Raw genomic sequence first — 24680 nt, forward strand, 5'->3', positions numbered from 1 at the left:
ATAGTTGGTCACGTTTGTGGGAGGGGGCGGGGCCTTCCCTCCCAGCCAATGGGGGGAGAGCCTTGCTGTCCTGGTCCCGCCCCTGCCAGCAGCTCCTGCCGGAAGATGGCGGCGGCCGCGGAGTTGACGCTGTTGGAGAAGTCCCTGGGGCTGAGTAAAGGGAACAAATACAGCGCTCAGGGCGAGCGCCAGGTGAGAAGCGGGGAGTGGAGGGGAAGCGGTGGACGGGAGCGCAGGGAAGACGGGCTGGCCGGCGGAGATGGAGGATGCGGTCCTGTCCTCCCCACGTGTCTGCGCCGCGGGGCGGGCGGGCTGGCGTCTCTCGGGCTCCTGCGGCCCTGGCCGCGCCCCGCTCCGGCTTGGCCTGACCTTTTCTTTTTTTTTTTTTAATTTTATTTATTCATGAGAGACACACAGAGAGGCAGAGACACAGGCAGAGGGAGAAGCAGGCAGGGAGCCGGATGCGGGACTCGATCCGGGGTCTCCAGGGTCACGCCCCGGGCTGGAGGCGGCGCTGACCACTGAGCCACCCGGGCCTCCCTTGAACCTCGGAGACTGTCGTCCCGTCCTGGGAAGGCGAGCAGGGCGCGGACACCAGCGTGGAGGCCCCGCATTCGCGTCCGGTGACAGCGCTCGCTGCAGCCCGGCCTTGCGGTCCGAGCCGCGCCTTGCCGGGTGGGAGGGACCGGGGGCCGCTTGCAAGCTGCGGTGGAGGAGCCCGACCCCCTCCGTCCTCGGGGAGCCGGGTTGTCCCCTAGGAGGACACACCTGGCTGCTCTTTTTTTTTTTTTTAATAACGGCAGTAAGTGGAAAGTGCTACGTGGGAGCGGAGGCTGCAGACCGAGCAGCACATCGTTGGCCTTGGTCCCGCCTGTAGGAGATTCCAGGAAGGTTTCTTCCTGAGCTGCTCGGGGTCAGTGTGCGACGTGCGCAGGACCAAGGGGAAGGTTAATACAGCCTCAAGTTGGTAAGGTGCTTGGACTCGGCTTTCTCAGGCGTCGAAGAGCTTTTGCGCTTCGTAAACGTGGTGGTTGGACGTGGATTGAATGAATGCGTTAGGAAAGGAGGAGGATGGTAGGGAGGCTGCTCTGGGGAGAGAGCGTTTTTGGGCCCCCTTGAAATCCCCACCCCACCCCCATGTGATGTTTCTTTCTTTTTTTTTTTTTTTTTTTTTGTTGTTCTTAGTTTTTCATTCTTCGTTTGGTTTATGCGAGAAGCAGTCAATACACATCAGTTAAACTGAAACCGTGAAAGGTCTTGGAGACAAAGCCGCCCGCTTTTGCTTTTTCCTCCAGCCTCATGCGGATTCTGGTTCCTTCCCTTTACCATCTGCTCCCCCAGTTTGGTTTCTGTTGTTGTTGTTTTGTTTTTTTTTTTTTTAGAGAACGTTGCCAAGTCAGGAATTTTGCCCTCAGGAAGCTTATCTAATATGAGAAACCGTCATTGGCAATTAATTTAAGGCAGAATAGAATATACACTAAACAGAGGAAACGTTGTTGAAGAATGAGGGGGAGAAAATTCATTTCGATTGTAAGGATGGATTTGTAAAATGCACAGAGAAGCTGGTGTTTAAAGCATGTAAGACCAAAATTACGGAAGCTTGGGAAGTTTGGGGCAAGAAGCAGATCCACATGAAGTGCTACAACACAAAATAAGCCCAAAATTACAGTTTGAGCCCTCTTGGGAGGGCTTTGGAGTTCAGAGTGTGGTTTCTTATTTTATTTTAACTTATAAAACTTTTTTTTTTTTTTTTTTTTTGGTCTCAGCAAAGGGCAGCTATTAAAATTTTCTATTTATATGTTCGGAGAAAGGGATGGGAATATATGAAAAGATTCAGTCTTCTTATGTATTTATTTATTTATTTATTTATTTATTTATTTATTTGGTGGGAGGAGGAGCCCACAGACAGCAGTAAGCCAGCAATGATGTGAAAATATTGGGGTCCTAGGATGAATGGTCAAGTAAGAATTCTTGAAGCATCTTTGATGCAAAAAGGGTGGTTTTGTTAAAGCATAGGGACAGGACCGTGGGCAGAAAGAGCTGCTCTGGGGTTGTGAGGAGTGTCTGATTTTGTACTTTCAAGTTGGGAAGGGGTTAGGGAGAGTGTAGGTCTCTAAGGCATTTGGAAGCTAGGTTTCCAGGACCTTGAGGAGGTCAGCTATTGTTAGGAAAAGGTCATTTACTACTGTCTAGTAAAACCCCTAAGACCCTTCAGATGTATGTCAGTGGGCCATATGCTTGGAGGATGATTGCCAACATATATCTTGGGGGGTAGAGATAAAGGAAGTTTCAAAAGGGATTTTTATACATTAAAGAAGACTTAAAGGATCCTGGAGGTCGGGCTAATGTTAAGCCAAAATTGGCTTTTGCCCTTAGCAAAGTATTAACATCGTGGCAGTTGAGTTCCTAGAGGAATATCAATCTGCCTGTCTTGAACACCTGTCAATGGGCTGCAAATCACAAGGAAACAATTTTTTTCCTTTGTCTTTGTTCTCCATATGAAGCAATAAGGCATTCCCTGTAACATTATCAACTATATAGTAGTCACCCTCCCTACCCATGGTTTCAATATCTGCAATTTCAGTTACCCAGGGTTAGCTAAGCCCAGAAACAGATACTCCTCCTTCTGACAGTGTCAGAAGGTCAGGAGTAGCCTAGCACTGTGTCACAATGCCTACGCCATTCACCTCACTTCATCTGCTTACATGGGCATTTTGAAGTCTTACATCATCACAAGAAGTGTGAGTTGAGTAGAACAGGATATTTTGAGAGAGACTGACCACATTCACATAACTTTTATTACAGTATAAATGTTATACTTTATTATTAGTCATTGCTGTTAATCTCGTACTGTACCTAATTTAGAACTTCAACTTTATCATCATATCATATTTATGTATAGGGGAAAAACATAGTATATATAGGTTTTGGTACTATCCATGGTTTCAAACCTCCCCTAGGGGTATTGGGACATATTCCCCACAGGTAAGGGGAGGGGACTACATAATTGAAAACAATCTAAGGTAGTCTGGCTGGCTCAGTAGAGGATGCAACTCTTGATCTCTCAGGGTCATGAGTTCGAGCCCCATATTGGGTGTAGAGATTATTTAAGGAAATTAAAAAAAAGGAAAACAATCCAGAGGTCCAGCTTTAGGAGAATGGTTCATTAAATTATAGTACATCAGCACATTGTAATAGTTCTCATTTGCCATCGTCAGTGATTGCTTAGAAGACCATGGCATCCTAAGATGAATATGGAAAAAGTATGTGTCTCACAATTGCAACTACTTAAGATTTATGTACCTGAGGCTGTATGAAGCAAAGACAAGGGACTTTCCAGTCAATCTTACTTTATCTAAACTCTGATCTTGCCATGACAAAGCAGGTGACCTTGGTTCTTTGTCCATACGATAATGACATAATTACTCACCAACTTAGAAGATGCAATGAGAAGGTAACTGGGAAGTTTTTGAGTTAACAGTGTAGGATTGTGGATAATTTATTTTTACAAATAATTCTCTTTAGAATTAAATGTCATTTCCCCTCACACACTCATTGATTGCAAGTTCTTTTTCCGTTTTTGTTTTGTTTTATAAGTATAACATACCTTCAGAAAAGCGAATAAATCTTGATGCATTCCCACAAAGTGAACACAGGTGGGTAACCTCACACAGAACCAACCAACCTGGAATAGAACAATAGAACCAGCACCCCCAGGGGCTTCCTTATTATTTTCTTTCAGTGCATTTTTTTGAAAGAATATTATTGGTGATCATAGAGGTAGAGGCTTCATTTGAGTATAAAGGCAAAAGTGAAAATTAAGCTAAGTAGTTAGTGGGAAGTAGGTAAGGAAGTAGAAAATCAGAGTACCTTTCATTAATTCCTATAACATGTAGGAGATAACCTTGGAATTTGTATTTGTAAGTGTATCTGTACACTTCCCAGAGTCCTGTTGACCTAGATGTGAGCCTGGAAGTGCCCTGCAAGGTGTAAATCATCTTACAAGTACAAGATACTATTTAATGACTGCAAAAACCATCCATCTTCCCAAGAAAATACTCTTTTTTGGTTTGTTTGGGTCGTTTAGATTGTTTATTATTATTTGTAACTGGTCAGTCTCCCAGTCTGATTATCCCTTCTATATTCTTTTAAATTTCTCATAGTGCTTTGCCTGGTTGTGCATCAAGAACATTTAAATTAATTGGCAATTTCTTACAATCCAAACCTTTGTATTGCCGTTCTAATAAGGGAAACAAAAACAGGATTATTTTTCAGATGATTACCTGAGCCCAGGCTACTATCAGTGGCCTCAACTGTATTTCGGAACATTTTTTAAAATATGAAATACTGGCCAATAGTGACTTCACTCTAAATGATTCCAAAATTGATGGATATGCAGTTCATGGCAACCAAGTCACTGTCTCAGTCCATATCTACCTAATTAACGAGATAGTGAATTACATTAGATCACATATCACTAAAACCAGCCCAGATCTCATTTGGTGGTTCTAACTACATCAACATTAAGTCACTGTTACTATAATAGTATCCTTTTGTTATTACAGAAGTCGGATTTAAGTTTGTTCGTCTTGCTAAATTAGAGTATTGGTAAGCTTGACTAAAATCAATGCAGTATTCCAGGTTTTCCTTTTTTTCCTCTTGTATATGCACAGTTGTAAGTTATATAGAAATATATTGATTTTTGCAATGTTACTACTGGTTTCACTTCAAACATCTGTTATCAAATTGTAAATAACATAACTACTATTTTCCTGATTTTCGTTGGAATATGATTTAGTGTTTTAGAGTAGAATCCTACGGTGCTTGAAAGAACAGTGAGAGATTTAGCGATTACTTAGAACTTAGGGTCATGGGCACCTGGGTGGCTCAGTCAGTTAATCGTCTGCCTTCAGCTCAGGTCATGATTCCAGGGTGCTGGGATAGAGGCCCACATCAGGCTCCCTGCTCAGTGGGGACTCTCCTTCTCCCTCTACCCCCTCCCTCATTTTATCTTTTTCTCTCAAATAAATAAAATCTTTAAAAAGAAGAAGAATTTAAGGTCATGATGGTATTTGTGTTTTAAATTTATCTGAAGAACTTCTTTTTCTTAAGATTCCAGTTCTTCAAACAAACAATGGTCCGAGTCTAACAGGACTGACAACTATAGCAGCTCATCTTGTCAAGCAGGCCAACAAAGAATATCTGCTTGGGAGCACTGCAGAAGAAAAAGCGATCGTTCAGCAGTGGTTGGAATACAGGGTAACTCGAGTAGATGGACACTCCAATAAAGATGATATCCGCACTCTGTTGAAGGTACTGTGACTTCTCTTTTAAAATGCATGAACTATTAGTAGCAGGAAGCTCTCCCCCTTGAGATTCACTAGCCAAAGCCATTGGCCTTCTTGTTTCCTTCTGCCTTAGGGTAGTTTTTACCTGTTACTACCTGTACTAGAGACAAGACTATGCCCACCTTCCCCCTCAGATCTCAGCCCCTTCCCCAGAAATGTTCTTGACCACCTCTCTCCCTTACACATATGGGTCCTTGTTCTATATGCTTGTTCTTAACACTCAACACAGTCAACAGTTATTTGTATGATTTTTTTGATTTTTTTATTTATTTTTTAATGTGATGTCTTAATACTTAGTTTCTCCACCCAACAGTAAAATACTTTCTCAAAGGCAAGAAGGGAATCAGAATCTTTGAGAGCTACTGATAAAAACTGTTAGATCTGAGAAAGCCCATGTTTTTTTCCTTGACACTTACTGCTTTAAGATTTGTATTTTCTTTCCAAAGAAACAAAATCAGAATGAAAGGCTCTGTTGGTACAAGGTATAAGCTGAATATGGCACCAGAGTCACCAGCAGTGAAAAACATTCCAAATGATGTTTATTAATTATTTACATAAAAATAAAGCAGATTAAAACCAAATTTTTAATAGAAGCTTAGAATTTGAAGGAAATTTAGAAATCATCCAGACAACCACACATCACTGCAGGAATCCCTTCCGTTTTCTGATTTTATTCCCATCATCATATAAATTGATAGTGTAAGTTGTGCAAGAAGGTCTCATAGAACTGAAAGCATTTCATTTGTCAGTCTAGGGGGAATGGTTTTAACTATATTTTTGATAGCTATCAATCAAGATAACTGGTAGAAAATAAATTTTAGGACTTGTACCTTTATAGGTCTATTCATGCTCAATATCCATATTGACCCCTCCCACTGGTCTCTGCCATGCTCAGCAGCCTTTCCAGAGGGAAGCAAGCATGTCTTTCCTCTAAGGGAATGTAAGATTTCAGCCAAATAAAATATAAATATAACTCTCTCATAATTTTCCAGAAGAAAGGATAGTAATAAAGTACTTAGCTCTAAAAGATTCGAACAGGATTTCACTGAATTAGGTTTATAAATTCAAAGTTGTATTCAGAGATTTGGTATTAAGAACATGGAAGTAATTCTACCAAAACGTTGTATTTGGGATATGTAAATATTATTTGTAATTCCAGTCAAGAGACTCTGACTGGAGATAGTACCATTTTTGAAATGTACAAGGGAACAGATGATTTGGTTGTCATCCTTGCTCTGCAGGTTTGCTTATCTGTACCTGCACTGATGTGCCAGATGCGGTTCTAAGGGCCAGTGGTACAGTAACAGTCCCTGCCCGTGCAGAGCTCAGAGCAGTGGGGGAGACAAATGTATAATGTACATTATACATAATGTACTACAGTTTGATTTTTGCCATATGAGCATAGATGAGAAAGGGTTGTTTTCTGTTTTGTTTTGCCTTTTGCTGTTTTTGTCTTAAAATTTAGGAGATATAAATAAGGGGAAAAAATTCCAAGCATTAGTAGTTCCACTAAAAGAGAAGTGCTAATAACACTTATATTTAATCATCAAATATTTATTGAACTCCCTTTGTGATCTTCCATGCTTTTCCTTTCCGTATAGGTATGTGTTTTTTTATTTTACAAGTGGGCACCTGTTGGAAACTGTAACTTGCATTTTTTCATTGACATTGTGTTGTGAACATCTTTTGTGTCCACAAAGTACTCATTTATACTATCTTTTTGAGAACCTGTGAGTAAAGTATTGCATCATATAGTTGTACCAGGATTTAAATCATTTTTATTTATTTTTATTTTTTTTACAAGCAATCATCTGATTTATAGAAAGATGCAACAATACTTAAAATGATACAAAATACTGATTTCAAAACATCAAAAAATGAATATATTTAACCATACTCCGCTCGTAACAGAGCAAATGGGTAAGAAGAGTAATTCATACTATAGCATATTGCTAATATGAACTGGCAACAGAAAAAGTTGGTATAAGAAGACAGAAAAACTATCTTTTAAGATTTAGAACCCAGGGGCTCCATAATCATCTGGCATCTGCTCAATGTTGTACCTATGGTTAGAAATGTGCATGATGGGAACTCCAGGGTTCTTCCGGATCCTTCTAGGGTCCAGGTCAACTGTGGCCACAATGTAACACTTGTGCTGAGTTACTCTCTGTACTAAGCAGTCATCTGCATAGGTTCCTTTGTGTGTGCATGGCAGTCGTTCAAATCTCGGATCCTTGGCAATCCTTAGAGCCACTCAATACTTTTGCCCCAGTTTCTCAATTTCAGCCATTACACAGTCAGTTATACAAGGGATACACTTGGCATACAGACAGTCCATCATTGACTGTACTAAGTCAAGTTTGGCTTTAATGGAAAAGTTGATAAAGCTGGTATCAACCAGGATGTGGTAAGGTGGGCCCAGCTGTGTGTTATATTGGAAGAATAAGCAGGAAGGATGTTGGGGGACTTCTCTTTCCTTGAGTGCACTGGGATCTTTCTTTTCTTTCTTTTTAGGTTTTAATCTATCCTTCTCTTTAAGCCTCTGATCTCGGAGACTAAGCATTCGCTTCATGGTCGCATACTTTCTTGCTTTTTTTTGCTTCCCCATGTTCAGGCCGCACCCTTGCTTCTTCCGGAATCCTAAATCATTTTTAAAAATTTCCTTGTATGTATGCTTTACCCCTTTTAATACTGGGCTATTTATCTTTTTATTACTTATCTTTACTTCATACTCTCTAAAGTTCCATTTTAGGCTAAAACCACGACTCCAAGCTTAAATGGCTCATAATTAAGGTAATACATAATTTCAAAATGGCAGGCATTGCAGAGCACTCATATATTGAATCTAGATGGAAGATATATAGCTGTTTATTATACTGCTTTTTTAATGTTGCTAGAAAATGTAATACTAATTAGAAAAAAAACTCAGGTAGAACTCTAGAGGAGGGGGAATACTTGATAAAGTTTGGAAGTGGCACGGGAAAGTCTTATTTAAAACAAAGGAGTTGAACATTGTTAATTTTGGGAATATTCTGAATATATGAAATTCTGTAATATAGCAGAGGAAATTTGAATATCACTAAGAAAAATATACTTAGGGCACCCCCGGTGGCGCAGCGGTTTAGCGCCGCCTGCAGCCTAGGGTCTGATCCTGGAGACCCAGGATCGAGTCCCACGTCGGGCTCCCTGAATGGAGCCCGCTTCTCCCTCTGCCTGTGTCTCTGCCTCTCAGTCTCTCTCTCTCTGAATAAATAAATTTAAAAAATATATATATATACTTAATTATAAAGATGTTTTAAAGACAGTAACCTGAGAGTCTCTATTACTAAAACTTACACATGGATTCTATTTTAAGAATATATACAGTGTACAAAAGCAATGTTAAATTATTTAGACCTTTTTAAAAATGCTTCTTAAAATTAAATCGAAGATAATCTTATTTTACTCTTAAACTTTATCCAAGCTGTTTCATTTGAAGACATTTAGAGAGAAACCATCTAGATTCAACAGATCACTATATAAGTGGTAGCTTCTTATATGCCAGTCCATTTCACCCTCCATACCCGAACTTTATTTTGATTTTTCTGCATTTGTCTCCTTTTTGTCCATATTCCTTTATGCCCTCATCTGTAACACCCCTAGCAGTTCCCTGTTTATATAGCATTTTGAAAATTACAGTCTTCAGATGAAGACATGGGCATACTCAAAGAGATTAAATTCAGTTCAGCAAATAATTACTACTTATGGAACTACCATTTGCCAGGCATTTGGGATGTGATTTGAGAAAACAAAATGTTCTCTCCAGTTTACGGAATTTTTCTGGAATAAGTACTTTTGACCACTGACCACTAAGGATAACTAGTCCTTAGAGGGCCCTCTGAGGATATCTGATAGTAATTCATGTAACTGATTTATAAATCTTTGTCTAAAGTTATATGAATCTTTTGTCTCATTTGATTTTAATGTAATGTAATGAATGCAGCATGAATTCCTGTGCTGTTAAAGTACATGTTAATTTTGAGAGGAATCCAAAGTACTCATATCTTTTTTTTAATCTACATTTTTTTCTTTTCTCAGGAAGCTAATTGGTTCATTCATACTGGTCTGTCAGACTACTTCTAATTTAGATTAGGATCTCTTAAGATTTTTATTTCATTTTTTAACATGTACTTTAATTCTTTTTTTCCTTCCAGAGTACCTATTGGCCACTGAGGGAGCTCCGTGCTTACTAGTATTTTGTTGTTAAAGATTTTAGATCAATTATTTTGTGTATATTTAACATTGCCCTTTGAAAATTGATGATTATAGTTTGGAGAACAAATGGCAAAGAACTTTCTGCAGCTTTGGTGTTTAAAACTGGAGTCCTTCAGGGGTGGCTCAGTCAGTTAAGTGTGGGATTCTTCGTTTGGCTCAGGTCATGATCTCATGGGTCGTGAGATGGAGCTCTGCACAGACAGGGCTGTACAGTCAGCACACCCGCACGTGCATATATATACTCTCTCTTTCTCAGGTAAATAAATATTTAAAACAACAACAACAACAAAAAAACCCTGTGGAGTCTTGCAGATTTTGGAAAAACTGGATATCCAATTATAAAAGAATGAAGTTGGAATGTTACTTTACATGATATATAGAAATTAACTCAAAATGGATTGAAGTCCTGAATGTAAAACCTAAATTTATAAAACTCTTAGAAGAAAACCTAGGGGAGGGGATCCCTGCGTGGCGCAGCGGTTTGGTGCCTGCCTTTGGCCCAGGGCGCGATCCTGGAGACCCGGGATCGAATCCCACGTCGGGCTCCCGGTGCATGGAGCCTGCTTCTCCCTCTGCCTGTGTCTCTGCCTCTCTCTCTCTCTGTGTGACTATCATAAATAAATAAAAATTTAAAAAAAAATTTTAAAAGAAAAAGAAAACCTAGGGGAAAAAATACATTGTTTGATTTGGCAGTGATTTCTTGGGTATGACACAAAAGTACAGGCAACAAAAATAAAAATGAATAAATTGGACTACTTCAAAATTTAAAACTTCTGTGCATCAACGGACACAATCAACAGAATGAAAAGGCAACCCATGGAATGGGAAAAAATACTTGCAAAGCATGTAACTGATACATAATTAATATCCAAAATATATAAAGAACTCTTACAACTCAGCAACAAAAAAACTAAGAACCCAGTTAAAAGTGTAAAATGGTGCAGCTCTATGAAAAACAATATGCTGGTTCCTCAAAAGATTAAAAAATAGAATTACCATATATTCAGTAATTCTACTTACGGGTATATACCCAAAATAATTCAAAGTGGGCCTTAGAGAGATATGTGTACACCCATATCCATATCAATATTATTGACAGTAGCTGAGAAGTGGAAACAACACATGCGTCCATTTACAGATGACTAGATAAAGTATATATATAAACAATGGAATATTAGCCTCAAAAGAGAAGAAAATTCGAACCTTGAGGGTATTATGGTAAGTATAAGCTAGGCACAGAAAGACAAATGCCCTATGGTTCCACTTACATGCAGTATCTAAAGTCATCAATTCATAGAAATAGAAAGAATGGTGGTTGCCAGGGTCTGGGGTGAGGGGGAAGTGGGGAGGTGTTAATAGGATAGAGTTTCAGTTTTGCAAGGTGAAAAAATTCTGAAGACTGGTTACACAACAGTGTGGATACCCCTGATATTTACTGAATTATACACTTAAAAGTGACTAAATGGTAACATTAATTAAAAACTTTTAAATATACATATATAAAAAATGCAGCAAATCAATAAACTATAATTCTCTTAAGAGAATTGTTAAAGAGCTTTTTATATTTTAATGGAAAAAGTAAATCTGGGGGAGCCCGGGTGGCTCAGCAGTTTAGTGCCGCTTTCAGCCCAGGGTGTGATCCTGGAGATCCGGGATCAAGTCCCACATCAGGCTCCCTGCATGGAGCCTGCTTCTCCCTCTGCCTATGTCTGTGCCTCTCTCTCTGTGTCTTTCATGAATAAATAAAAATCTTAAAAAAAAAAAAAAAAAAGTAAATCTAACATGAACATAATTTACAAAATGATCTCCCCTTCTTCAAAATTGGTGTCTTTGAAATGGTCATAGATGGCATTTTGAATAGCATTTTTTAAAGTTTTCTTATTTCTTTAAAATAAAATAAGATTAATAATGTTTGCCCTATTTTTAAAAATGAGGTGATTAAAAAAAATGAGGTGATTGCCATATTATCTGTTCTTTTGAATAAAACTGAGTTTATGAATGTCAGATTCAATTTATCAAATTAAGTCAGTGTTTTGTTTTCTAATAGTCTTCTAAATGTTTGAAGTCCAATGATATGATAGTTAACTCTATTATTACTGGGTAGGTTTTTTTTTTTCAAATATTTATTTATTTGAGAGAGAGAGAAAGAGCAAGCATGCATACATGCGTATGCATGAGTGGGAGGTGAAGGAGGGACAGAGGGAAACAGAGAATCTCAAGCCGACTCCGCACTGAGTGTGGAGCCTACTGTGGGGCTTCATCAGATGACCTGAGCCGAAATCAAGAGTTGGATACTTAACGTGCTAAACCACCCAGGGGTCCCAATTATTACTGTTTTATAAATTAAAATTTTATGTATTTGTTTTTGTTTTAGGATCTTAATTCGTATCTTGAAGATAAAGTGTACCTTACAGGATATAACTTTACCTTAGCAGATATCCTATTGTACTACGGACTTCATCGCTTTATAGTGAGTATTTAAATAGTCATTAGTTTTTTCCTCTGTAATGTTCAGAATGATTTTTTTGTCTTAAATTTAAGTCATTTTTGCATTTTTGCCTTCTCAAATAAAAATGAATTATTTTTATACAAGGTACTTATGTACGTATTCCTTCCACAAATCCATCAAATATAGTAGCTTCCTGTTTACTTCCTGTTGTTTCTACTCTTGTTCACAACTACTTCTTTTGCTGCCCTTTGAACTTGATTGTCATAACCTGGCCCCCATCAACACGTCCCACTCCTTGTAACATCTTAATTCCAGTACCCCATGTTCTGTGTGGCCTCTAATCCTTAGCTTTGAATCTCTTACTCACTAATCCCACCATTATCTGAAGCAACTATATTCCTTCCCATTTTCCAAACTTAGGTACTTTTTCCCCATCCAACCTAGATCCCCTTTTGTGTAACTTCTGATACTTTTGTTAGTGTCTTCAGCTTTGCTCCACCGTACATTCACCACCCTTTGCCTATAAATCCCCACCTCTTGGTCACTTCTAATAATTGCCTTCAATCCCATATCCGGTCTGAGATCTGTTGGAGAAATCCCAAAGCCACAGATTGGTGCCACTATAAATTTATACTATTCAGTTTCAGCCAGGCTCTCCTACAGATCAGATCTTTCATTCCTCCCAGGCATACTTCCAGACTTCTAGCACTTTCCTTAACCCCATTCTTTCCCTCTCCCTTTATCTTCAGTTATCATGCAGCGGTCCTCCCTGTTTGAGCTAGAAATTTGAGACTGTTCTTTTCAATGCCCTCATCTCCCACCCCACCTGAACACTCCTCCTCATCTGTCTTGTCTCCTCCCTCTGCCCTCTTACTTGAACTCACCCTCCTGCCCCCCCCCTTTTTTTAAGATTTCATTTATTTATTCATGAGAGAGAGAGAGAGAGAGAGAGAAAGGCAGAGACACAGGCAGAGGAAGAAGCAGGCTCCATGCAGGATGCCTAATGTGGGACTCAGTCCCAGGTCTCCAGAGCCATGACCTGGGCTGAAGGCAGTGCTAAACCGCTGAGCCACCCAGGCTGCCCTCCTACCCCCTTTCTGCCCCAATTTTGTATCCTTTCTTTCCCATATGTGCAATTTTTCCTTTTATCTGGTCAGTCTCTCTATTTTTTTTAAATTTGTTTATATATTTTAGAGAGAGTGAGAGTGTGAGTTGCGGGAGGGAGAGAGAATCCTTAAGCAGATTCCCCGCTGAGTGCAGAGCCCAAATTAGGGCTCAATCTCAGGACCCTGAGATCAAGACCTGAGATGAAATCAAGAGAAGCCCAGCTGACCAAGCCACCCAGGTACCCAATGGTCAGTCTCTAAATTGTATTAATTCTTCAATTTAGGGATCCCTGGGTGGCGCAGCGGTTTGGCGCCTGCCTTTGGCCCAGGGCGCGATCCTGGAGACCCGGGATCGAATCCCACGTCGGGCTCCCGGTGCATGGAGCCTGCTTCTCCCTCTGTCTGTGTCTCTGCCTCTCTCTCTCTCTCTCTCTCTCTCTGACTATCATAAATAAATTTAAATAAATAAATAAATAAATAAATAAACTTTAAAAAAAAATTCTTCAATTTATTTACAGACAATTATATGGTACTGGCTATGTTCTCTGTGCTTCCTAAATGTTAATTAATTTAATCCTCATAACAATCCTATGAGGTCGGTACTATTACTATCATCCCCATTTGCAAAGGAAGTAAGAGAGCCACAAAGAGCTCTGATACCTTCCTTCCAATGACCCAGTTAGTAGCAAAACCAGGTCTGGAAACCAGGCAGTTTGAAACGCTCCACAGCTTGTGCTTCCTTAAGTCTTTCTGCACCTAAAACATCTTCCCAACACCCATCTTCTCCCTGTGGAAAAAAATAACCTGTCCGTTTTTCTGTATTCTGCACCTTGTGTGTCCAGTTAATCAGATTCTTTTGTTTCCACCTCCTGGATGCCTCTCACACGTGTCCTCCTGTGATCCTGGGTGATATTGCCCTAGTTCCAGAATTTGTCATCTGCTGTCACGGCTACTGAAATGGCCTCCTACCACCAGTCTTCTCTCACCCATCTTCTTTGCCACTGCAGCGATTTTTCTCATGATGTGGCTTCTTTTCTCAGAATAACCAAGTACCTCCTCACTGTCTAGGATGGGAGCCCCTTCTTCATGTTGACTCTGCCTCCCCTGCCAACCTCATCGCCCTCGTTCTTCCCACATGCTTCTCTCTCAGCCACAACAGACTCCCTGATCTCTCAGCCTGTGCTCTTCTCTTTTGCTCCCTGGGCCCAGCCTTGTCTTCCTCCCAGATTTGTTCACATGTCACCAAGTATCACTCAGCTATGGCACTGATTTCCTGATTTCCTCCTCAGGCTTCTGAAGCATGCTGAAGTACTCATTCCTCTGTGCCTCACACACTCCCTCAGCTCTGGCTTGTTTCACTGTGTACTCTGATCCTTGGAAAACTTCTCTGTCTTTTAAATCATAAGCTGCTACAGATGCCTGGGTGGCTCAGTGGTTGAGCATCTGCCTTTGGCTCAAGTCATGAGCAGGGAACCTGCTTCTCCCTCTGCCTATGTCTCTGCCTCTCCCTGTGTGTCTCTCGTGAATAAATAAATACAATCTTTATAGATAGATAGATAGATGCATGCTTGAGCGAGAGACTGCAGCAATTCCTATGTGTAACACTCCTGTCCAACATAATTCCTCCCACATGCATATAGTCTGCACTCCCCTCCGTAAACATTGAATAACCTAATTAACGGGTTTCTCTAGATTTGTCAGTTTTATGTATAGTTTTTCTTTCTACCTCATAACTCTAAAGAAGATGAGGCTAGTGGTATCATCCTCCTACTATAGAGAAGGAAATTAAGGCTTAGGAACATTGACTTTGTGCACAGTATGTGGGGACGCCTTTACATGCTGCCGGATACCATAATGTATGATAGTTTTTCTTTATCCCCCACACAAGCTCTAATTCCTTAGATTTACTCCACTTATGAAGCATTGTTCCTCTAAGATCCCCAAGGGATTGGGATGCCTGGGTGGCTCAGTGGTTGAGCCTCTGCCTTTGGCCCAGGTCATGATCCCGGGGTCCCGGGATCGAGTCCCACATCGGGCTCCCTGCAGGGAGCCTACTTCTTCCTCTGCCTGTATCTCTGCCTGTGTCTCTGCCTCTCTCTATGTGTCTCTCATAAATGAATAATAAAATCTTAAAAAAAAAAAAAAAAGGATCCCTGAAGGATTATGCTCAGTTCTATAACATTATTGCTGCAACCACCTAGTTAGATCCTTCACTCAGCCCAACAGTCCTTATTGAATTCATTGCATGTGTCCATACTACAGTCCTTGAGAGACATAAAAGAAATATAAAAACCTCTTTTCAAGCAACTCTTGATCTCTTCAAAGAGATGACTGTTTCACATGAAAAGAACTGAATAAGGCAAAGTGCTGATTTCTGCTCAGAATATTACATGAAAAGTTAAAAAAACAAATAAGTAAAATGTAGAATCATGAAATTGTCAGAAAAATATCTGTAGGATTCAGATGTCTGGCTACTTAAGGGAACTTGTATTGTTTTAGAAACCTTATGATAAGTTTGAATATAAATCTTGCATATAAGTAGAATGACCATATGATTTCTCATCCAGAATAATACTTTTGACAGTAAAAGGAAGGTTATTAATAATTATTCATGGGCAGCCCGGGTGGCTCAGTGGTTTAGCGCCGCCTTCAGCCCAGGGCCTGATCCTGGACACCCGGGATCGAGTCCCACGTTGGGCTCCCTGCATGGAGCCTGCTTCTCCCTCTGCCTGTGTCTGTGTCTCTCTGTCTCTCATGAATAAATAAATAAAATCCTTAAAAAATTATTATTCATAATTACTGCTACAATAAGAATAGAGTAGGACAAATGTTCCTTGTACGTAGAAGAGATAAATAAGACACAATTTGAAGCAAAATAAGAGGACTGAAGAGAATCGTGTCATATTTCTCTTTGTAGCTCTCCAGCTCTTAGCACAATGCATCATGCAACCAAATGCTTACCGAGATCAGCAGTACTTTGCAGTCTCTCCCTCCTGTATTTCCTGTTTCAGGTTGTAGATCTTTGTAATGCTATCTTTAGTTTTATACTTCATTATGATTAACTCTAAAATCATCTTATTTGAATGTGAAGACAGTTTAAGTAGAGCTGATATAATCTGATCGAACCAGCCTCCTTTTATTCCATTCTAGATTCAACATTTTTTAGTCGCTTTTTTGAATGTAGAATGGTGACATGGCACATTTTAATATCATTTTAAAATGCAAAAGCCTCCAAACTAAGAGTTTGCTGTTATGATATCTACATATTTTCATCCTGGTGACACACCTAGGAGGTATCCATAACTTGACTTAGAGAGTCCACTGTTAAAAGCATGGCTACTTTCTAGGGGAGCTTAAAAACAACTTATATCTAACAACAACGGCACCCTTGGAGACACTTTAAAACATTTAAATGTGGCATTACTTAGTTTTAAAGCTTGCATTAGGAGAAATGTCATCTCTAATCCTATGTATGATGCTGTCAGCTGGCTAGTGAAGGCCTGTTGGGACCTTCACAAGGCCTGGCCTCTTGTGACATTGAACTCCTGTTAAGAAGGACAGCATTTTCCCATTTAATTAAAAAAAAAATAGTAATAAAGTATAACTCTTGCAAACCGAGTGTGTATTTGTGTTTTTCTCTCTTCTGGCTTATGCAGGTCATGCAGTAGGGAAAGGAAATAGTCAGGAAGGAGCTTGTCTGGAATTTCTTGGCCAGCATGGTGAACAAGGTCATAATTCTATAAGGCAAAATATTCATATCACAAGCTACAAAGTTATTTAATTATGAGTCTAGGTACCCTGAGGGGCATTGGGTTTTCAAGCAGGTCTTAGAAGTGTCTTGTGCAGTGCAACATGTTAAAAGTCAGGTCACATTAACAATATTTAGTGATACGTGCCCTTTTATATTTCCTGTTTGGGAATATATGTTTTCTTTACATGTAGTGACTAGGATATTATGATGAAGGATATTATGCTTATGTTTTTTCAAAACAAAAACGAATATAATGATACATAAATCATTCAGCTCGCCATCCTTTTAGGTTCAAGAAATGAGTCCATAACAAAAGCGTCTCTCCTACCCTGGTCCAAATGCAGGCAAAGTACATCAAAGAAATAAACACCTTCTCAAGGAACTCCTCACAGACTCAAACCTCTACTGTGATAGAATTGGACAGTGGTGTTAAATGACATCCCTCTTGAGTTAGGTGTAACTATATCCAGATGAGAAAAAGGTGATTATTCGGTATTAAATTTAGGAGAGTAGATGTGAAGCTCAGATTGGTTACCTGCTCACATTCATCAGACAGTTTCTTGTGCTCTGTTTGCTTTGGCAGTATATTTATTTTTGCCCTCACGCATTCTTTCATTTATTTGTTCCTGCTATTAAATACTTAAAATGTAATCAGGCCGCCTGGGTGGCTCAGTCAGTTAAACATCTGCCTTTGGCTCAGGTCATGATCCCAGAGTTCTGGGATCGAGTCCCACGTCAGGTTCCTTGTTCAGTGGGGAGTCTGCTTCTCCTTCTACCCCTTCTCCCTGCTCATGGTCTCTCTCTCTTTCAATCAATAAATAAAATCTTTAAAAAAAAATACTTAATAAGTAATCAGTACCGTGCACAAGACAGCAGTCAGGGAACCTTCAAGTCATCAGATAATCCCACAGTATTTTGTTTCATTTGGAGCCCAATTTTAGTTGTGGCTAAGTTACTCTAATTTTCAGATCTGGTCTATCTTAATTCTATTTGAGAATATTGCATTGTTCTTCCTTTGTGAAATTGCCAGTTAATGTGGCTGGCTGTTTATTATCCTACCCACTGACTCATTGCTTTCTGAGTGATTTCACCCGTAGATAGCGGTCCCTGTGAACAGGCTGTTACAATTATTGAAATCCTTTGTAGCATGATGTGCCGCTTGACTCTGAGATAGTTATCAACTAAAATACATTTGTTTTGAAGTTTGGAACACCAGTGGAGGTATGTCGTTTTTTTAGAAAGAAAGAAAAGTACAAGAAGCAGCTGCAGTGCAGTCTAGGAGCACCAGCCGTAAAGAATGTCCGGAAGGGAGCAGACCAGCCTCTCACCCTGGAGAGAATGGGTCACTTAAAGTGGTGTCTGGAATGGGTCACTTAAAGTGGTGTCTCCATGGGAAATTAATGACTAAGAGTATTATCTGTTTGGCTTTAAAGGTTCAGACTAGGTGTAGAGAACCAATATAAATAAGAAAGGATGATTAGTTAGAAAGATCCAAGCTTCACCGCTGCAGACACAGTATCATGGAGGCCAGTAAGAAGCAGGAAATGGTGACTGGAAAGTCGCGCTGTGTCTCCTGTTGCAAGAAAGGAAAAGAAACTAGCCGAGTAGAGAGGGATGCTGGAAAACCAGTGTTGTAAGTGAAAGGGCCCAGGGGATCCTATCTGGGAAGTTCTAGAAAAAACTGTAAGGTTTTTGGGGGGAGGGAGTAGGGAATGGTAATCTGTTTTCTCTTTGTTTACAGTAAGGTCAGAAATAGAATGTCTACCAAAAATGTAGCAGAAATAACAAATAGAGATCAGTCCTAATTTTCTCAGATTCAAGGGACAAGCTCCAATTTAAACTAAAAGAAGAGTAAGTGGTCACCTGATCCTTTTGGAAAAACTCTTGTGTATTTCTGGCAAAATTTTCTGAGGGAAAATGAACAGATTTACATTTTCTGAAATAGATCATCTAGTTAAAAATTATTGGAATAAATTGGAAATGTTAGAAGAAGCTTTAGAAGCTCTTGGAATAAAAATTATTTTGTGCCTGAGTGGCTCAGTCTGTTAAGTGTCCAACTCTTCCTTTCAGCTCAGGTCATGATCTCAGGGTCCTAGGAGTGAGCTCTACATCTAGGTTCCATGCCCAGCAGGGAGCCTGCTGGAGAGAGAGAGAGAGAGAGTGTGTGTGTGTGTGTGTGTGTGTGTGTGTGTGTGTGTCCCCGCCACACTCACTTGCTCTCTCTAAAATAAATAAACCTTGGGGCAGCCCCCGTGGCCCAGCGGTTTAGCGGGATCAGGTCCCATATCGGGCTCACTGCATGGAGCCTGCTTCTCCCTCTGCCTGTGTCTCTGCCTCTCTGTCTCTCTCTGTCATGAATAAATAAATATTTTAATAAATAAATAAATAGATAGATAGATAAATAAATAAATAAATAAATAAATAAATAAATCTTAACTTACTTTGTACACCCCAAAAAAATTTTAAAAAAAAATTATTTCGTGCCATGAGTCTACTCGTAACCCTTTATTCTAAAGACTCTAAATGTGAAATTTTTATGTTGGAGAATATCGATTTTGCTATGTGTTGTATCTTACTGTTGTTTTTGCTATTTTAAATAATAGGCCAAGTAGCAGCATTGCAACCAGTCTTCTGCTCTGAAATATGAATAGTAAGCAGACACTGCCCTTTGACTCAGATCCAGAGTCTGAGTGACCAATCTGCACAAAGATCAAATAAGCATTAGTGCTATATTGTCTGGAAATGCTTCTCAGTGTATTTTAATTCATTTAGAAAAATAACATCTCACAAAGTGGCTGAATCGAGACTTGAAGAGTTTTGAAAAGAGTAAATTGTAGAAAATGGTCAGATATGAATCCTGTATTGCAGCAACTGACATGAAATCAGTTTGAGAGTGAAACTTACTGTTCCCTTATAATTGGGAAAGAGGTTTGCTGAAGTTGATTTCGAATGTATGTATGTGTGTGGGTGAAGAAAACTCAGCCCCTATTTCCCATTAGATTTGTAGCTATGTTTACTAGTGGTTGAGCTTTTTAAAAATCTTACGTCTTCTTTTGAAGTCAGTGGTGAAGTTCACATATGGGAAAGATTTAGAAAAAGAATGGAGCTCGTTTACAAAATGTGTTTTCCCTTTTGAAATATAAACTGATAACTCAGTTTATTCTGCAATGGTTATTTGCCTCCTGTGTACAGACCAGACAGTTAGGCATAAGGTAATTCTTCACATGTGAAAGCCATGAATTCTCTTTTAATAAAAAATACCTTTTATATCAAAAAAGACATTTTTTGACCAGTTTTCTTGACTACTGTGCTAATTTTCTATTTCCATGCCATAGACTAACAATATTGTAGGTGAAACAGGTATAGTAATATATTTCTGATAACTAGATGCAATCTTACACAGCCTTAAAGGAGATGAGTATATTTTCATAATATGTGTAGCACTTACAAGTAAGAACTTAAACCTGAAACTTAAAATTCTTTTTAGGTAGCAGAAGCAGGAGACTCTCCTGCTAATAATTTAAGTAAACTGAGCCAGCAGAATTGGATGTCTGAGGCCATCAAAGACAATGTTAAAAGATAAGATATTGATACAATAGTATCCTTCTATCAGAGGTAAAAGGAAATTTTTCCTCCTGTCTAAGGAAAGCAGGATTATTTGCATCAGTTTTTCTTTTTAAATTGTCTTACAGGGATCCCTGGGTGGCACAGCGGGTTAGCACCTGCCTTTGGCCCAGGGCGCGATCCTGGAGACCCAGGATCGAATCCCATGTCGGGCTCCCAGTGCATGGAGCCTGCTTCTCCCTCTGCATATGTCTCTGCCTCTCTCTCTCTGTGACTATCATAAATAAATAAAAAAATTAAAAAAAATAAAATAAAATAAATTGCCTTATAGTAAACATGAACTGGGAATAGGAGTTCAATGAAAGATTTTTTGAGAAAATACTATGTGTCTACCTTTGAATTTTATTAATATTATTTTGTATTCTGCAATACATTTTGCATACCATAGTGGTTTGTCCTTTAGTTTTGTTGACCCAGTAACAGCAGAATATTTGCCTGTAGACACAAGTACGCTCAGTTCTGACCAGCCACAGGACATCTGTCTCACTAAACCTCCTTCCATCAAGCAGGCTACTAATGGGTTTGAATCACAGGAGGGGTTTTTTCTTCCTTGTGGAAATATTCCAGTCAGTTTTACAGAGACTTGCAATGTCTGTTGAATAAATGTTGCTTTAACAACAGAAAAAGGAGATAGCTATACGACTTTTAAACACGGGTCATAGATGGTAGTTACTGTCCCGCTGGCTCTCTCTTACCTGACAGCTCTCTGATTCCAGTCCAAATCTCTGAATCACCTACTCTGGACTTAAAGCCCAGTAAAATAATAGGTACCAACTGTTTTTGTTGCACCTTTCTCTAACCAAATCTCTGGGCATTCTTGTAGCTTGACAGGAAATTGTGTGACTTACATCCACTGTAGATAGAGTTCAGCTTTTTAGCAAACCCAGTTGAGAAGATCTGTTGTTCATCTGAGGCATGTGCCACTGGAAATAGCCAGCTCTTCCTTCTTGTTAGGCAATAATCTCTTGAAATTAAGTGAGTCATTGTCTTGAGTAGTTTTTCCCCAGAATTTAATAGAAAGGAAGTTTTATTTATATACATATAAAAAACTGTCAGCTTTTTTGGGGGGGGAGTAAAGAATGGGGTAAGTTTCAGGTTTAAGTCCTTATAAAATATTATAAAGTTTATATATAAGTATATATATAATTATAAAATGTATGTATATGAGTTTACATAGTATTGCCTTGTTAAGAATGTTAGATCCTAACCTTTTACATTTGCTAAAAAATGTTGTAGAAAGAACCAATGTCTTAGTCTTTTGGAAGCTATTCTCTTCCTTTCTCCTTTTTTTTTTTTTTTTTTTTAAGATTTTATTTATTTCTGGGAATACGCAGAGAGGAAAGAGAGAAGCAGAGACACAGGCAGAGGGAGAAGCAGGCGCCATGCAAGGAGCCCGACGTGGGACTCGATCCTGGGTCTCCAGGATCAGGCCCTGGGCCGAAGGCGGCGCTAAACCTCTTGAGCCACCCGGGCTGCCCTGCTTTATCCTTTTGAAATATAAAGGGAAAATATAAATTTTTCTCTCCAAAAAGTAAAAAACAAGCTCTTTGTATTAGGAGTTAAGACAGGTAGTCAGGGCCAGGCTCCCCAACAGGAGAATATGGAGTCAGGACAGCTAAGATAAAACTGCACTGACATTCTGCTCTGCAACCTTTGCAGAAATGACTTCTTCAAAAAGTCCTAAAATAAGACAATGAACCACAAATGCATTTGTCAGTGTCACAGGCAAGAGGCAGTTAAGACCTGAGCCCGCAAATGTGAACAAGAAAAGACCATCAGCACATGGACATTAACCTAATAGGTCAACAGACATGTGACCAAAGCCTCCATTGGCATGACTCAGCACACCTGATTGCTTAAGATAGTTCTGCAAAAGAGCTTATTAAAACCCCTAAACCTAGAAACTCCGGGGCAGCCTACTCTGCCCCCCTCCCTCTCCAGGAGCTTTATACTCTTGCTCAATACACCTTGCTTTGCTGTCCACCACTCTTCGTCTGGTCCACCTCTTCCTTCCTCAGAGTGGCGCGACCAAGAACCCGGGGCACAAAGGAAACACAAGTCCTGTGTTGTTTGGACCTCCAGATGCTGGGTTAATGTAATTTTTGCATTTGTTGAAAATCTGAGACTTCTCTAAAAAGCGTGTCTGGTGTTGAACAGAACATAAAAGCATTAAACAAATGGCTCTTCTAACTGGCTGAAACTTTTTGCTCCCATCTAAATATGTTGGCTTTTCTTGAGTGTTTATCTTCTACGCAAATGATACTGATGATTATTCTTATGCACTGTCTGTGTTGTGTGTGTTTTTAATCTCTATTTAGGTTGACCTCACAGTTCAAGAAAAGGAGAAATATCTTAATGTGTCTCGCTGGTTTTGTCACATTCAACATTATCCAGGAATCAGGCAACATCTGTCCGTTGTTGTCTTCCTCAAGAACAGACTATATACTAATTCTCTCTAGAAGCTATCCATGACATACAGAAGCGTGATCACAAATATTTAAAATGGAAAGTGTATTCTGGACCAGAGAGCCAATGTAAATTGAATCACAGTCATTCTTTATTTGCTGAAGTTGATGGAATAAACTTATGTCCGAAAGTTTTACTTGTTCTCTAGTTGAAAATTTGCAGCTTTTATGTAAAAATTCAACTGTGAAAACTTGAGTCAAGATCAAGTTATAAATTATAAGTTAAAAATTATAAGTTATAAGTTATAAATTAACCTTTTTTTTAATAGATGAAATTTATTTTAGTAAAACTTGCAAATCAGTGGCTTAATCTTAAGGAAAAAATAGTCCTTTCAGTAGCTGACATATTTGGCTGTTTATCGACCTCCCTCTCATATTTTAAAATTCATTTTCCCCTATGGATATTTACAGTAATTTGTTTATTAAGGACTATAATAAATTGTGCCAAGGATACAGAAAGGGAAGACAGATGGATTTGTTTTCAAATATTTATGTGAGCCAGTAAATGTGGTTGAAAAAAAAATTTTTTTTTGTTTCTTTCTTTCCTGTAGTCAGTATTCATTGAGGTGAAACTAACTACTGAACTGCCCTGGAGGGAGCTGGAATAAGATACATTCAGTGGAGTTAATGGTTCTTTTGTTGTTGTTGGGCATATTGGAATAGAAGTGGCTAAAAACAAGATGGGAAATTCCTGCTATCCCACTAGCTTTAGACCTGACAATTACTAGATCTTTCTAAACTAAACTGGCTTCTAAACTAAAAGCCAACTCAGGGCTGCTGCCGAAACACAATAAAGAACAAAGAGACGTGTTATTAGCAAATCTATACATCTTACAACTTACTGAGTAAGTAAGTGATTGAGAGCTAAAGAGCTTATATTTCCAAATAATAAGAAAAATAGAGCCTTTTAGGGGTGCCTGAGTGGCTCAGTCGGTTAAGTGTCTGCTTTTAGCTCAGGTCATGCATCCAGCTCCCTGCTCAGCAGGGAGTCAACTTGTCCCTCTTTGCTGCGCCCTTTAGTTCATGCTGCCTCATGTGCTCGCCCTCTCTCTCTCCCCGTGCTCTCTCGTGCACACTCTCTCTAAATAAATAAAATCTTTAAAAAAAAAAAAAAGAGCCTTTGAGTGTTTTACTGTTTCATACTACTATTTTGATGCTGATGGTGAATCTAAATAGTATACAGTCAAAGGTCAAGTGAAAAAAACAGAGATTGGGGAAATATACAGCCCTTTGGTTGAGTTCTGCTTTTATCACTAGCTATATGACCTCGAGCAAATCAGTTAACCATATTCCTTAATCTATAAAAATAAAATGAGATAATATATATGGGAAAAGCCTAACATAGAGTCCATGTCTATCAGCAAAGTTTTCTCTGTAAGATCCTCCCCTTCCTATTTTATGTAACTAAGATTTAAGAGACCAACTGTGTGTGATTGTTTTGTAATAGGACAATTTTTATAGGATCAGATCTCATAATTCATTGCCCTTGGGAGCATATTTAATTTTATAATACAGCCTTTAAAATAGAAACTGTAAATTTGTATTTGCACACTGAGACTGGAGGAATCTAGTCTTGGGAGTTAGAATGTGTGTCATAGAGGCAGACCCAGTCTGATTTTCATGCAAAAACACCAGCCCCAGCTGGGTCTGCTACAACATGCCATGTCATATTTTACTGCTGCA

The 24680-nt window shown here is 39.3% G+C and overlaps 1 protein-coding gene and 1 pseudogene across 2 annotated transcripts; one reads left to right on the top strand and one right to left on the bottom strand.

Moving 5' to 3' along the window:
- The first annotated feature begins 1 nt into the window (after position 1).
- On the top strand, positions 2-24111 carry EEF1E1 (eukaryotic translation elongation factor 1 epsilon 1). Of its 2 annotated transcripts, none has more exons than XM_072729163.1 (4): positions 2-192; positions 5113-5313; positions 11977-12072; positions 21840-24111. In XM_072729163.1, the coding sequence occupies exons 1-4, from the start codon at positions 49-51 to the stop codon at positions 22044-22046; spliced, it is 648 nt and encodes a 215-aa protein (XP_072585264.1). In that variant the 5' UTR covers positions 2-48; the 3' UTR covers positions 22047-24111. The 2 variants fall into 2 exon arrangements, with proteins under 2 accessions (XP_072585264.1, XP_025855171.2); XM_025999386.2 differs by having other exon boundaries at positions 22851-24111.
- LOC112920555 (rRNA-processing protein FCF1 homolog pseudogene) lies at positions 7348-7968 on the bottom strand (annotated as a pseudogene).
- Positions 24112-24680: the final 569 nt, after the last annotated feature.

This window comes from Vulpes vulpes, chromosome 12 (genome assembly GCF_048418805.1).
Source record: "Vulpes vulpes isolate BD-2025 chromosome 12, VulVul3, whole genome shotgun sequence".
Lineage (NCBI taxonomy): Eukaryota > Metazoa > Chordata > Mammalia > Carnivora > Canidae > Vulpes > Vulpes vulpes.

Bases quoted from the DNA above. Each gene is read 5' to 3' on its own strand.
- EEF1E1 (XM_072729163.1), top strand. From the start codon at position 49: ATGGGGGGAGAGCCTTGCTGTCCTGGTCCCGCCCCTGCCAGCAGCTCC. The intron at 193-5,112 runs GTGAGAAGCGGG...CTTTTTCTTAAG, and splicing joins GCGCTCAGGGCGAGCGCCAG to ATTCCAGTTCTTCAAACAAA. The intron at 12,073-21,839 runs GTGAGTATTTAA...TTTTTTTTTAAG, and splicing joins ACGGACTTCATCGCTTTATA to ATTTTATTTATTTCTGGGAA.